The sequence below is a fragment of the Parus major genome, chromosome 2 (genome assembly GCF_001522545.3).
Source record: "Parus major isolate Abel chromosome 2, Parus_major1.1, whole genome shotgun sequence".
Taxonomy (NCBI): Eukaryota; Metazoa; Chordata; class Aves; order Passeriformes; family Paridae; genus Parus; species Parus major.
Window position 1 is genome coordinate 21,023,763 of NC_031769.1, and position 16,136 is coordinate 21,039,898.

The 16,136-nt window shown below is 39.6% G+C and overlaps 2 protein-coding genes across 2 annotated transcripts in view; both read left to right on the plus strand.

Moving 5' to 3' along the window:
* Positions 1–16,136, plus strand: part of LOC107215556 — a gene marked incomplete at its 5' end in the record, with an annotated part of 821,761 nt that overhangs the window by 112,710 nt on the left and 692,915 nt on the right. The window lies entirely within an intron of this gene.
* Positions 7,474–16,136, plus strand: part of RUNDC3B (RUN domain containing 3B) — a 50,532-nt gene continuing 41,869 nt past the window's right edge. Inside the window, exons 1-2 of the mRNA XM_015615759.3 lie at positions 7,474–7,816; positions 14,610–14,725. Of these exons, the coding sequence (XP_015471245.1) occupies positions 7,713–7,816; positions 14,610–14,725 (220 nt within the window). The 5' untranslated portion in view covers positions 7,474–7,712. The remainder of the gene's footprint in view (positions 7,817–14,609; positions 14,726–16,136) is intronic.

Consider the following 16,136-nt stretch of genomic DNA (forward strand, 5'->3'; position numbering starts at 1 on the left):
CCTGGGCAGCTGCTATTTGTGGAAATGAAAAGGTACAATAGAACTGTGTCTTGTGGAGAAGTCTCCATAGCATGACAAGAAAAAACTCCTCTCCCTATCAGAACTGATGAAAGGCTATTGTATAGTTGGTATTGCTTTAACATCCCAGGTTTTGTCTCTATATTGTCAGTTGGGAAAGGAAAACATTTGGCACAGGGAGGAAAGGTGTTCTGGAGGTTTTATTCTGATGCTTATTCTTGCAGTCCTGTTAATAAAGTTTCTTTATACCTTTTAAGTTTAAAGCCTGTTTTGCCCTTCTCCTGATATATATCTCACAGCAAGAAATGAGTAAGAGCACTGGTGACATTAGCCAATGCTAAACCCACCACATTATTTGGTGTGTTGGCTGGGAAATTCAAATTGGCAAATGTAAACCACTACATAATTTCAGGATCTATAACACCAGATACAGATACATGTAATTGTTTCTTTGTATTTCAGCAGACATTGTCAGAAGATTGTGCTCTGTGTAGAGAAATAAGCATGGAATGTTTCTCATCTATGTAATTTTGGGTAAACATTTGCAATGTTCACTTACACTAGCAGAATTATAATATCCAGAATATCAGCAGCCTGGGGCTAGCTGGAATCTTTATAATATGTACATTAAGGAATCCCAGAAAACTGAGCAAGTAGCTAAAAAAAAAATAAAAATATCATGAGTAGGCACCAAGCAGTGAAAGGATATATTACTTCAGAGAATCAACAACCACTAAGGTCAGGAAAGAATGAAGAAACTTTGAATCTAGTAAGGTAATTTTAGAGGACAGTCAAGCACTGTTGCAAGAATCCAACATTTTAGCCATAAATCATTACCTGTGTATTAACTAGATGTCTTTTTGTTACAGCTTGCAATATGTCTTGTAGTGTGTGACAGAAGACCTGGGGCTATCTGGAGCTGTTCAACTGCAAAAGACCTACATGGATTTTGCAAAAAAATTACAAGGGAAGACTGAAGCTGGGTGACAGTGCACTTTCTTGCTCTCAGGCAGTACCTAGCCTTGAGCCAGCAGAGTGTGAGACTGTGGGTTCAGAATCACACAATCACAGAATGGTTGAGGCTGGAAAGTCGTTTGGTCCAACCTCTCTGCTCACACGCAGTCCCCTAGAGTCCATTACTCAGTATTGCACCCAGATGGCTTCTGAAGAGGTGGTTTCTTTTCCAGAGAAGGAGATTCCACAGCTATTCTGGGAAAGCTGTTTCAATGCTCAGTCACCATCACAGCAAAGAAGTTCTTTCCTCCATATTAAAGGTGCAATTTCCTGTGTATCAATTTCTCCCTGTTGCCTCTTGTCCTATTGCTAGTCCTATCACTGAGAAGAGCCTGGTCCATCCTCTTGACCCCCTCCCTTCAGATACTCATAAACACTGGTGAGGTCCCCTCTCAGCTGCCTCTTTTCAAGGTTGAACAGACTCAGTTCTCCCAGGCTTTCCTTATAAGAGAGATGCTCTTGTCCCCCAGTCATCTTCGTTCTCCTCTGCTGGACCCACTCCAGGAGCTCCATTTCTTCCTCATTCTGATGAGTATGGAACTGGACACAACACTCCAGATATGGCCTCACAAGGGCTCAGTAGAGGGGCAGGATCACCTCCCTGGAAATGCTGGAATTGCTCTTCTTAATGCACCCCAGGATACCATTGATCTGCAAGGCCACAAGGGCACTGCTGGTTCATGACAGCTCATTGTCCACCAGGACCCCAGGTCCTTCTCCTCAGAGTAACCTCCCAGCAGGTGAGTTCCTGGCCTGTACTGGTGTGTGGGGTTAGTCTTCCCCACCTACAGGACCCTGCATTTGTCTTTGTTGAATTTCAAAAGGTTCTGCTCTTCCAGTCCCTCCAGCCTGTCAAGGTCCCTCTGAAGGGCTGCACAGCACTCCAGAGTATCGGCCACTCCTCTCAGCTTTGTGTCATCAGTGAACTTGCTAAGGCGTCTGCCCCTTCATCCAAGTAAGCAATGAACAAGTTAAACAATTCCAAGATTGAACCTAGGGGGATATCACTAGTGACAGTCCAACTAGACCCTGTGCCACTGCTCAAAACCCTCTGAGACCTGGCCATTCATCCAGTTCTCAATCCACCTCACCATCCACTCAGCCAGCCTACTATTATTGAGTTTGCAAGGCATGGGGAATTGACAAGAAGCTTGCAAGGCAGGAAATTTTTATAAATTCATGTCCCAAGCACGATATAATAAATATTTGCTTGCCTTGAACCCAGATAGAAGTACACTAAACCAGAAAACCCAGCAACAACAAACTAGCATTTTGTAACACAGCTAATTATATAAATAACATGGAACCACAGAGACTTGGGTATAGTTTCACAAAAGTGATACAGAAAAACATTTTCAAGTAATAAAATCTTAAAAATAAGAACTAAGGATGCAGAACAAGCAGGAAAGAAGCCTGGCAAAATCAGAACAAATTCCTGTCCTAAAAAAAAAAAAAAAAGAGAAGTTAAATTATTGGTAGCAGACAAGATCCTCTGCTTGTTTTGATTGGAACATTAAAACTTCAAGGATGGGAGAGGAAGAATGGGGAGAAAAATCATTCATTTCAGTTCTACCCTTACTGAGGAGCTCTTAAGTGTGACCACCCCAGCATCAGTGATTCATCAGTTGAGAACTACAACAGCAATCACTACAGCATTCACATATTCATTGCAAAAAGGGGTATATTGCTCCTGGATGTGTAGGAAAATCATGTTAAGGTTTGAATTGCACACCTGTGAAGAAAAAGGATCTTAACTTACATTTTTATCTTCTATTACTGATGAAATGAGGCCACCAAGTGGCAATGTAAATATTCTAAGTCACAAAGGAAAAGTGTAATAACTTTTAATAACACAACTTTAGAACATGTAAAAAGAATAATCAAGAGAAATGAACACAGATCAAATTTTATGTGCCATGCCATAAAGCAGCAATCTCGTTTATCTTGCTAGTAATCTCACAAGTGTAACTTCCAAAAGCTACAGTGTTTAAGTAATGATGTTTTCAAATATAGCTTTCTAACTCATTCCAGGCAAGCAACCTTAAACCAACTTGCAACAAGTTTTAAAACTCATAGATTGAAATTTACATCCTTCCAATCCTAAATCACAAACATGTTTCATGTTTCAGCGTTTCATATTGCTTATCCTTGGCCAACTCTACTATGATGATGTAATTTTGTAAAATTTAGGTTTTGTTCTTATTCTCCTTCTGTTCATGTCACTCAAGTATGCTCTAAAAAGGCATATGGTACTCTTCTTTTCTCAATTCCTTTCACTCCTTCCACAGAATGAAGTATCAGCAGTATGCCAAAAAAAGAAGGTGGGCGAAATTCCATCTTCTACGTGCCCTTAAACCCTTCTTTTAAAGACTCCTGTAAAGATTTTCTAAGACATAAGGATAAGCAAGAATACCAAAGTGCAAGATCTACAAATAATCCACAAAACTGACTCATTCTAGAATCATTCTAGAATTCTCATAGGAAAAAGTAATCTGGAAAAGTGCAACTACAACCTAAAAATATACCTATCATGTTTCAGTACAAAGATGTTGGTAAATCAGATATGCTGACAAAAAACAAAACAAAACACAACCTAGCAAAGCAAAAAATAAGCCCAAACGATTTCAAACCACAAATTAAAAAGAGCAATCATGTATGCCTCCTACATATACAGAATCACAGAACTGATAGTGTTGGAAAGGGCCTCTGGTGATCATCTTGTCCAAACCCCTGCTAAGACACAGTCACCTGGAGCAAGAGGCACAGGAACATGTCCAGGTGAGTTTTAAATGCCTCCAGAGAGGGACACTCCTTGACCTCCCTGGGCAGCCTGTGCCAGTGCTCTGCCACTCTCAATATAGAGAAAGTTCTTTATGTTGAGATGAAACTTTTTGTGATTTAGTTATGGTTCATATACAAAGCTAGCCAGCTGACTGGAACCCATGAGATGCATTCTGTACTATCAGTACACTCAAAATTACCCTAAAGTGCAATAGTAAAATACATCACATTTCACACCAATTTGTGTTTTACTCCTAACTGAGGGAGTCTTATGTGGCAGCTTGAGATCAACTTAATTTTCTCCTACTATAAATGACAATACAGTGCCAACTTGTGGATTAATCCTGGTCAGCAGCTAAGGTCCACTTATTCACTTCTGCTCAGTGGGATAGGAGAGAGAATTGTACTGGAAAAGGACCAAAACCTGTGAGCTGAGTTAAAGACAGTTTAATAAGTGAAGCAAAGCAGTACATGCAAGCAAAGCAAAATAAGGAATACATTTACTGCTTCCCATTAACAGGCAAAACTTTAGCCATTTCCAGGAAATGTTCTGTTCTTTGTTGCAGCTTCTGGAAATTGCCCCTTGTCTGTTTGCTCTGCACTCCTCAGAAAAGCCTCTTCCTCTCTCCTCCCATTGGCTAATTGAAAGCAGTAAGATTTTCCCTTAGTCTATTTTTCATACAGAGAGGCTTTAAAAATTCAAGACTTACCAGACTAAATTTCCTTATAGAGTTATTGAGCTTTCCAAAGCAGCTGATGATATTCAAATTATTATTTTTTATTCTTTTGAAGTCTTCTAGAACCTTTTTACATTTTCTGTTTTGATAAGATGGCAGTGGAAGATAAACGATATTTGAAAGAAAGCAACAATTTTCAAGGAAATCCATTTACTTAAGGACTAAAACCTGTTAATATTGAAACCTAAGGCTTGGTCCAGCAGAAAAGTCTGATTAAATCTTAAATCTCTTTCAAAATAAATTGCAATAACTTATAAAATTTTATAAAATAAAAAACTTGCAGTTTCTGGGAAAAAGGTAGAGGAGAAGAATGAGAAGATACCTCTGATACACATAGAAAAGTTCTCATGGTTTTTGTTGGTTTCTTCTCTTTGGTGGTGTTTTTTTGGGGTCTTTTTGTTTGTTTGGGTTTTTGTTTAAATATTAGTAATTTTCCAGTATGTTTATCATCAGTTCAAGAAAAACAAACTTTTTACCTGAAATTGCTCATCTGCAGAGATTAAATCTACATCAGCCTTAGCTTAAATTTAATTCAAAGTTCACAGAATTTGCAGATATCTCTTAACAGAAGCTATAGAAACAATGTGCCTTCAAAAAGCCTCTGAGAAGCAGGAAGACGCCTGAAGACAGGCTTTTAATTTTTGAGAGGCAACAAGTAACACATGCAACATTTCCCCTTGATATTCTGAAAGAACAAGTAAGGAACAACAGCTTGTTTCAGTCTTGTACTAGTAGAGCCATTTAAAATTAACAAAATAAGTATTATTATTGATTCCAGTGCAGAAAGGATATCTTCCTTCAGATTTACCTGTGCCTCCACTTCTTTATGATGTCTCTGGAGCAGGGAGGAAGAGAGGCAGAAACAAAATTATGAACTACCTTATAGTGAATTTGAATGTAAGATGCTTGGGAAAAAAAATCCACTCAAGCAAAGAAGCTTTACTTTAGAGAAGGCAGAACAGTTTACTCACCATGTCATATCAAGTTCAACAAAGACAAAGATAAGGTCAAATTTATTCAGTTACATGTTGGGTGAGAATACAACATATCAAGTAATAAATGATCGTAGAAGTTTTGGTAAGTGGTAATACTTGAATCAAATTCTGAGAGCTTCTGATGAAAAAATGTTTATATACTACTACATTTGAAAAAAGGTATTACCATCTATATGGTAATTTACTTTTCAGGCTTCTTATGTTAACATAATTCCTCTTCATGTAGAAAAATTGTGCTGGACACAGTTCTTGTTTGACAGGAACTGTCAGAAATAGCTTCATATCTACAAGGGATATTCTCCAAAGAAACCATAATCCAGTAGGGATTTGCATGTCAGTGTTATAGATACATATTATATTGTTGGTTTATCGCAAATATTGGAATGAATGTTATACGTATAAGGTTAGAAAACTTTGTTGTATTAGTGTGGTTCCTTCTATTTCTGTTGTTGATGAAGCTTAGAAATGCTAGTATAATATACATATGTGTTGAGCTATGGCATGGTATTGGAGCAGGGACTACTTTTGTTTATATAACCCAGAGACTAGGGGAGATGGTTGGACACCCCCCCATTCGTAGATTATCTTGTCCAGATGAGGACAGCAGTAACCAGAGCTCTGGGGGAGGCATTTCTGTTATCAGGGAATGTGGAGCTCAGTGGAGCCAAGAAATTGATTTATTGAGAAGGGGGCTAGTCAAAAACTAAACAAAGAAACATCCAAAACTTAAGGAGAATGTTTGAATCATGTATGAGAATTTATGAATATGTAGTTGGATTCTGTTTTTAAGGGACAATCCTTTGTTAGTAAGGTGTGCTCTCTTGGCTGAATGCAGAGACACCTGCCCATATCTTTACTGCCGTATAAAATAAAGTATACTGCCCATATACTTTATTTTTATCTCCTAATTGTCTTTCTATTAAACATTTTAATTCTATTTAAAAAATATGTGAACCTCGTTTTTCACATCAGTAAGTAGAAATTCTTATGTTTCATTAAATGAATGGGTAGGTTGGAATTTAACAGAGACATTTAGGAGTACTATGTACATAACTCAGTAGAATGAAGAGTTGTGCCAAAATTTATTTCACCATTCACCCTCATTGCAAACAAAGTTTGTAAATCAAACAAAATTATATTCTTAGGCTGAAAGGGAACTTCCTCCCATAAAGGAAGCAAATCAAACTAATCCATACAGTTTCGCACCTCCCCAACTATCCAGCCAAATCATCCTGTCTTCCAGAATTCATGCAATTCTGTGTCTTGCAGCCAAGGCAAAGCTCTATAGCCAGAGCTCTTCCAAGCATGCCTTAGTTCACAGCTGGGCCAGCTGTAGTTTGGAGGCAAAGTGTATTCCCACTTCATTCCCGAATTCCCACAAGCATGGCCTGTAAAGCTTGCCTATTTCACAAAGCATTGTCCAGCACTGCAACAGACCGCCCAGGGTGGCGATGGACTCTACTCCTGGAGGAGTTAAAAAACCAACGTGGCACTTGGTGGCATCTAGTAGACATGGTAGTGTTCAGTCAAAGGTTGGACTCGATGATCTCAGAGGTTTTTTCCAACCTTAATGATTCTGTGACTCTATGATTCTAATTATTTCAAACTCCTCTGAACGCTACAGCCAGGGAAGTTCTAACAAGCTAGACGCCAACGCGCTAAGAAGGGAAAGACTTGCTAACAATTAAAGGACAATTGTACAGACAATCGTAGAGACGCAGACGCTTGGGGAGCCGCGGGGCCCCATCGAGGTGCGGCCGCCTCAGGCGCGGCTCCCGCCGCCCGCTTCCGCCGGGGCGCGCGCCCCCCGAGAGCGCCCCCCACCCACGGGAGCGCCGCCAGGCGGCGCCGGCGCCGCGCCCCGCGCGCGCTGATTGGCTGGCGGCGCCGGCGCTCTGCGGCGCTGTGGCCGCCCGGCTGCCGGGAGCGGGGGGGCCGAGCCGCCCCCGCCGCGGGGTCCCCGCGCATCCCCGCCCGACCCGCCGCTGCCTCGGGCGCTCCGGGACCGGGCAGCGGGAGGAGGAGCGGGGAAAGCACGGGGGCTTCCTCATCCGCTTCCTTCTCGTCCGCGTGCGGCGGCGGCAGGCGCAGCATCCTGGAGAGCGGGAGGCCGGGAACAAAGGCTCCGCGCCAGCCCCGGCGGCTCCACCTGCCCTGCCCAGCGGAGATGGCGTCCCTTGGCTTAGGGGGGCTCAACGTCTCCTCCCGGAGGAAGAGCGTCCCGTCCCGCAACGCCGCGGTGGAGAGGCGGAACTTGATCACGGTGTGCAGGTGAGCCCCGGGCCTGCCCCGCCCGAGGGGACCGTCCCCCCTCGCTCCCGCCGCAGCCCGCGGGGCCCGTCCCGCCCCCGCTCCGCACAGGTAGGTCGGGGCAGGAGCGCGAGTGGCGGCCCCGCCGCAGCCCTGTCCGGAGGACGGAGGCCGGTGCCGGCCCCCGCGGGTGTAGGGCAGCCTCCTCCATCCATCCTGACTCAGCTCCTGCGGGAGCGTTCGCGGGAAGGTGTCCGAGCGGCGGGCGAGGGACACGGGCTCACCGGGCAGTGCCGCTGCTGCGGAGCGTCGAATGGCCTCTTGTGAAGCGGGGGACTGAGAGGTTCCTTCTCGGCACCATGCTTGCGTTCTCTCTCGAAAGGCGGTGCGGGAGCAAGGCAGGGCAGGATGAGCGCTCGGCAGCGCTGGACTCGTGCGGGAACAGCTGGTGTAGCTGCCCTTGCATTGACGCGGCCCGGCCGCGGGTCGGGTTCGGAGTTCATGTGATGAGGTTTAGAGTTCATGGGATGGGTCCGGGGGAAGAGGTTCGAGCCGCCCTGGAGGCCGCGGACCGTCTGCTTCTGCGAGCGCGCCGGTGCCGCAGGAGCATCCCGAAGAGGCTGCGCTCCGGGATATTTTTATCTACGAAATCTAGATCAGGAGATCTGCAGTACTAAAGCTACTGTATTCAAATTTCTTTCTTTTCTTTTTTTTTTTTTTTTTTTTAAGCATCTAAGTGCTGAGCTTATGCAAGCTTAATAACAGTTCCTATGACGTTCCATTTAAGCGTTTCCTCTGCTGTCACTGTGGAATTCATGCAGCATTTCCAGGTGTGCAGTAGTGATCTGTATCGTCATGGCAAACTTTTAAATATGTGGATATGCTGGTAGCAATGGCTCCATTCGGTCGTTTGTTTAAAATGCTTAATTTTGAAGTTATTTAAGTAGTTTGAATATTATCTGGGAAAGGTCTTCAACAGATTCATGAGGGTTATGATATAATTGTAGTTCTTGCAAATCTTACTAAAGTGCCAGGACAGCTATTAGACAATTTTGTACCATCACCACTTAATGCTGCAGCAGGATTTTTAAAAATCCATAGAACCTCCTCTTTTCCACTCTCATTTTTTTTTCTTTTATGGTATACTGTTAGTAGGTTTTACAAAGTGTGACTGTATCATTCATCTCATGAATTCACTTCCGTATTCCTTCGAGTTGTAGTGTCTGTATTTGAGTAGCATCATTTCTATTCTGTCTTTTCCTGGACTTCTATGTTTATCTCTGCTCCTACCTGTGAAAAAGATACACAACAAAAAAAAAAAAAATTAAAGTTTTTTTATCAAACCTGCTGAAGCAGCTTAAATAATAGAAATAGAAGTTTTCAATTTTCACTGTTGTTACAGAGATGGAGATACTTCTAATCTGTGTGCTCAGTAAAACACCAGTTTTATCAAGTAATGACACAATTGTACAGGATATAAACAGTTCTTTTGAAAGGAATATATTGTATTCTACAGAATTTGTTATGTTTTTCTGCCTCCCACTTGAGAAGAACTCTTCTGTACTCTGTGCTGTTACATTGGTTTTTTGCTTTATTTGATGCCCTTGTCCTGAAGTTGAAATGATGGTGTAATGTGTTTAAAAACGCTTAGAAATCTGAGGAAATTCAGTTAAACACATAAAAATCAAAGAGCTACTGCAGAAACTGCTTAAAATTGTGTATTTTTATTATTTTCAGTGAAGTGACTTACTTTTGCTTTATCTTCACAAAACCTGAAGTTCTCAGTTTGTGGATATACATTAAAATTTGGAAAGGATGTTGAGGAAAAAGGATTTGTATTATTATGATGTATGTACATTTATATATATATTTATTTTGCCAATATAAGAGTAAATATTTAAAATATTTTTGTGTTTTGCTGTAGTTACTACGCATTTTCTGTTTTAGAAAAGTGTTATTTGTTAGTAATAGCCAACTTAGTGTTGAAAACAGTAAAATAATAGTCCTTTCCAATCAGAATTCTTTGAAATTAAGAAATTGTTCTGGTAAAAAATAGCTCAGTTCAATCAAATTTGTATGGTATGGCCTGCTCCCCAGTGAAGGGGAAAGATCACTAGGAAGATACTCTTCTGAGTTACCATCTGTTAACAGTCTCTGATAATTTAATTAATTGTTTTTGTCAAAGCTCCAGTTTAGCATATTTTTCCTTAATAGTTATACCAGCCTTTAGGGTTTTCATCTTTTCTCAGAGTGATGATACCTAACTCCTCCTGCAGATGTGGATCGTTTCTTACATTTACAGTTTTGGAAGGAACTGTTTTTTTCTGCTGAAATGTTGAGTGTTACTGTAGCCATGGAAAGTGACATTAGATACTTAAGTTCCATAAACCAATTGCATGTGAAAATACATGGCTGTGTTTTGGTAACTGCACAGCCATGATTTAAATTGGAATAATTCTTAGGACTTTTTTTGTTTGAGTACATAATGTATGTTCTAAGCTTAGTCTCTGTCCTTACCAGTTTTCCCTTAAGTTTGGTCCCTTCCGTTTTCCAGTAAGTGGCACTGAGATTTTTTACTAGTTATAGATTGTCCAACTTGTTTTAATCTAGTCTTCAATAGGATTCATAGATCAAAGATCCATATACAGAACAACTGAGACAGGCCTTGGAAGTGGTATTTGTATCTTAAATGCAGAATGTTAGCACAGAGTTCAACAACTATTAGGAAATATGTTTTTAAAACAGTGGTTTTGATAATGCACGTAAAACCTGTTGCAGTGACATTGAGCCTTAGCTGAACTGTCTGGTTTCATGACCAGGCCATGTTTAGTATAAGATATATTGTATCATAATCTTAGGGATTTTTCTGTAGTAATAGTTTGAATTCTTTAAAATAGTATTTTAATGACACTTTCCAAATTGCAAGCTAAATAATCATGACAAAATCCTTTCATTAATTTGAAAACTTATAAGGAAATGCAGAATGTGACAAGGCAAAGGGACAAATTCGTACAGCAGTCTAATTTCCTGCTTTTTTCTTTTGGTTAGAGGCTTGTTGCTCTTTTGGGAATAAGCCAATAGATATGGAATGTATCCACAAAAGTTTTGGTTTTGGTTTGCAGTTATTCAAGAAACTTGGGAGACCTTACACATCTTGCAAAACAGCAGAAGAAGTACCCTAAAAAGATTGGTTTAAGTCTTTCTTATTCAAGAATGTCTCCATCTTACATAATTCAGAAGATCTGTTTAAGGTTGGAGAATGCTACTGTTTCTACATCTTCTTTCTGGCTCAAGCAAGAGTAGATTTGTGACAGACAAAAGTGTGTAATAATCCAAAAACATCAGAGTTCATGAAGGTCATTTAGAAACACTGATACTGGAATCTCTTCGGTGGCAAGTTACTGTATTAAAAAAACCCAGCAAAAGTTGGAGAGTAAAAGTTGTTGCAGTAACACAATGGGAAATGTTGGATAAAATGCATTTTTTAATAAAAAATTCTTGAAGCAACAGGTATTATAGCAACAGAAGCTACATTACTCAGCTGCTCTTACAGTCCACTTAGAAGTTAACCCCTGATGTGTAAGCAGACTGTTGCTCCAGAGTGCAGTGCTGCTGTGGCAGCCCAGTGGAGAAGAGATGGAGTGAGGTGGTGCTTGGGCTCTTTTCCCAAGTAGCAAATGACAGGACAAGAGGAAAAAGCTTCAAGTTGCACCAGGGAGGTTTAGATTGGGTATTCAGAGAAATTTCTCTGGGGAAGGGGTGGGCAGGTACTGGAACAGAATGCCCAGGGAAATGGTAGGATCACCATTCCCAGAAGTGTTCCAAAAAAGTGTGGATGTGGCATTTGAGGACATGGTTTAGTGGTGGACTTGGCATTGTTAACGGTTGGACTCCATGAATCATCAAGGTGTTTTCCAGCTTCAGAGATTCTGTGAAGATGGGAGCAATACAGGGAACCAAGGAAGCAGCTCTAGCTTTTTTTTTTTCTTCACAGCTCTTGTATACTTTAGACCTGACCTTTTTGTTTCTTGACTTTCAGTCTCCATGTGGCTCCACATAACTCTGCAAGGCCATGGACTTTCTGGTCTGGGGCCCATACACTGGAAACAACTTCAATGGCTGAGGAGAATTGCTTACAGTGTAACCGCTTTTCAAAGGCATAACTTCTTTATAACCTTAATCCTTTTTCCAATATACATGGTAAACATGGTGAAGTGTGAATATCTAATATGCAAAATGTGCTCATGACTTTTAACTTGCACTTAAATATATGTTTGCCTCTTTGTAGTATTTGGAGAAAAAAAGATAACACACAAGTATTTGCCAAAGAGGTTGTTTTTTTTTTTAATCTCAAAAAAATATTTCTAGTGAATCAAATTCTGCTTGGTAGTGCTGTTATCTTCCTGGTCTATGGAAGTAAGTACATCCTTGCCCTCCCTGTAAATTCTACTAAAAGCAAATTTAACCAAACTTGACTACAAAGGTTTAGGGTTTTGGTGAAAGGGAAGAATAGACAGATGAAAATTAATATTTTTGATATTATGGCAGTAGTATGAGCACTTAAAAAAACCACCATTTTGATGATGAGTTCTTAGACTGTCTTTTAAAACCAGACCCTAGGTATATTAAAAAAAAAATTTGTTTCCTGAAATATTAGATATTTTTTTTCTTCAGTTGAGTTGCAGAATGCTTTAAAATTAAAAAAAAAAACCAAAACTTATCTCTGATTTTTAGAAGTGTTTGTAAAATTGCTCTTAAGTGTTTCTTCTCAAATACAGCTCCATTTCTAATTAGGTATTCCATACAATGTTAATTAGTGCACTCTCAAGTATGACATTGAATACAGGAAAAATAGACATAGCTTTATATTGTACTCTACTTGATTTTGCAGTTTATGGATGATCATATCTCTGAGTTTTAAGATGATATTCCTGTATTCAGGGCAGTACATCACACTGCTAACTCACTGTCTATCTTGTGTATGGATCTGTGAGTGATATGCTGCACCATATCTTTTTCAGACCTGCATGGTGTGGGAGGACTCGTCTTGTTACAGTTAATATTAGCTTAGTCATGGCGTTGCTATAGGCATTTGTTTTTCAAAATGAAGGGGTTTTTTTAATCAAAAATTTCTCATCTCTCATGTAGCTTTGAGGAAGCAATAAGTTCTGCCATTAGAGGAGTCAATAGCAGTTAACTGGTGGGCATGCATGTCTCTCACTCAAAATTGGTTAAAAATGTGGAGGAGTTCAAAACTGACTCATAATTTGGCACTGCAGGAGAAGCTTCCTCCTCCACCCTAATTCACTCCTAATTCCTGTTCTGCAAAAAAACACAACAACAATAGAAGCCTGCAGGAAAGGTAAAATAGGGAGTCTTTATTCAGAAGTTTACTGAGTAAAACAAAATTGAGTGGATACTCTTGAGCTATGTGTCAATTCAGTTTGAGCATATTAGTTTTGTTCATCAGAAGGCTGTGCTGACTCCACTAAGGAAGCAGTTACTTATGTACTACAGAACATTTCAAAACAGAGGCAGTGTAAGGAGCTTCATTCCTGCCCATGCCTACAATGCTGTGCTGCTTCTTCAGCCTTGCAATAGAAGTACTGATGTTGAGATGCTGTGAAGCATATTTTTAATGAATGTATCCATATTTAAGAGTCACTTCTCCTCTCCTTTCCAGTACTAGAAAATCTAGAACAGTTTGTAGTGAGCACCATAAAAAGTAGAACTGGCAAAAGTGAGGAAGCCAGTGCTCTCTCAAGTGTAGGATCTGGAAAGAACAGGCAGTGAGAACATCCCGAGTTGACAGTGTTGACATTTGGGTGTTGTGAAAATTATCTTCTTGGGCTGTTGCATGGCTCTTTTAATACAAATAAGATTGTTGCAAAAAACATAATCAATACTTCAGATTTAATACTTTTGAGTTTGAGAATGTGTGAAATTTGTCTTGAAACTGAAAACTGGAAGAACAAGTTGCAGAAAGGAAAATAAAAATGGATGATGATTAAGATCAGGAAGGCTAAAGAAGAATAATTTTTTGTCACATTTGTTGGAATTTAAACTATCCTCTGAATAAGAATAAAAGTTTGTATAAATGTAGGTGTAACTAAGCAACAGCAAACTGGACAGTTGGCTAGTTACCTGCTTTGTACAGTGACTTGATTCAGCCTTTCCAATTTTCAGTGTTAGATCACTGAAATGGAAGGCTTTTCTAGCATAATAAAGAAGTAATATAGTGCTGAATAAGGATTACCCCATTCACAGGGAAATCAGTCTAAGTGAATGCAGAGTTAAGAATGCATAAAAATTCATTGTTTTATAATAGGTCTAGATTATTTTTGCATTAAGATGAAATTAGAGTATTCTCATAATAGGATAAAGTTTATATTTCTGATTATTGGACATGGATTTTGGGAATAAAAGGAGCACTGACAAAATGTCAAGCAAAAAATGGTTATGTTTAGGATTACAAAGAGAAACTGATGTTGGATGCTTTTGAGTGCTTGTTTTTCTACAACATCATTATAATAGTTTAGAGAAGAGAAAAATAATTAGCTCATTTCTATGTGAAAGGAGTGGGGATTTTTGCTTTCTTTCCGTTTTTAAGGCTTTATGCCTAAGACCAACAATGACAATTGCACTTTCGCGGTATATCTGAATGTTTTGTGTGTTCCTGTTGCTCTGACTGAACTTGAAATCATCAAGGTGGATTCTGGTTCCTTGCTCTTTTGGTTTATACAATCTACTGCCCTGCTATAGAGGACCACTAATAATTCATATAATTTATTATTGTCCTATATTTTTGCTCTAGGTTTTCAGTCAAGACTCTGATTGACCGTTCCTGTTTTGAAACTATTGATGATACTTCCCCTGAATTTAATAATTTTGCAGCTATTCTGGAACAGATTCTTAGTCATCGACTGAAAGGTATGTTAATTAACTTCCTTACTGGTGATGATTTTGCCACGAGCATTTGTTTATACAAAACCAATGTGCATCTGTACGAACTCCTTGATGCTGAATGAAAGCATTTGCTTTCTTTGTGTGTCTGGCCTATTGCTGTTACCTTCCATATTTTCTGCATTACTATGTAAAAGTGAAAGGAGCTATTACTGTGAAACGTGTTTCCAATGATCTTGTTGGAAGCCTTCTGGGCTGGTAATTAAGCAAGTGAATGTTGCCATGGTGCTGAGCTCTGTCTGCTTTTCTGCTTTATGATAAGACTGTGTTCTAGGAGCCTAAAAGACAATTATGTTATCTGCATCAGTAGGAGCTAAAGAACGAATCTGGTGCTGCTCCCATGTCTTTCTCCCTTCCTTGGTATTGTTGCCTTATTTTCCAGATACTGTTTTTAGGTCCTTTCATTCTATTTCCCCACCCCTTTAGTGAAGCTGGTTTTTCTGCTGGAATGTCCTGGATTAGATTGCTTTTGAGAAAGGTCAGTTGTTGGTTTTCTTCTTGTATCAAGTCAGGTGTTCTAATTCCAGATAATGTCTGTTTGCATTTTTCAATTGTTCTAGAGGAAGCTGCTTTGCTCAGAGAACAGAGTGTGCTTTAGCGGTAACAGTTACTAGAAGAGAACTTTGGAAGCGTCTCGTAGTTTCTTAGTTCTGTATACAGTTTCTGAAATGATTTGAGGATTATGAAGGACATCATAATCATCTAAATATAGATGTCTAATATGACAATCTACTCATTTTCATACTTTTTAATATTCATAACCAAGCTTTGTGAACAATACTGTGTGTAGGCTGACATTTGAGTAGCACAATTACTACCTGCTGTGGTTCTGTCAGAGAATGAAAAAAATGGTGCACAGTATGGTAGAAAGAGGGTTTGTCACATTGTGACAAAGATTTTTGGAGTGATTATGGGTACTTAGCAGCTTGACTCTGCAGAGAAATTGTTCTCTTTTCTCCTTCTCCTCCAGCTTCAGCAATATTTGTGCAAAAGTAATTTTAATTTTTTTTGTCAACATTCTTTTGCTTCACAGTCTTTTATTCAGGACAGGCATTACAGAGAAGAAGCCTTGACAGGCTGGCAAATGGAATTTGCAAGTAAAAAATCATTTCAAGCGAGAAATGGAGAAATTCAAATAGCTAAATTTTTGTTTCTGTCTACCCCTTGTAATTGCTAGTATGGTTTTCTAAGTTTGCAGAGTTAAAATTACAGAAAAGGCGGGAACTTGTGGATTGTGTTGCAAACAGAGAATGTTTTGGTAATAAGCTAGTTGACTGCATGTAATTTTAAAAAAAAATTTAAATAATGAAAGAGAAATTGAGATAAGAAATGTACCTTTGTACATTTCAAATTTTAAGAGGGTACGTATTCTACACCA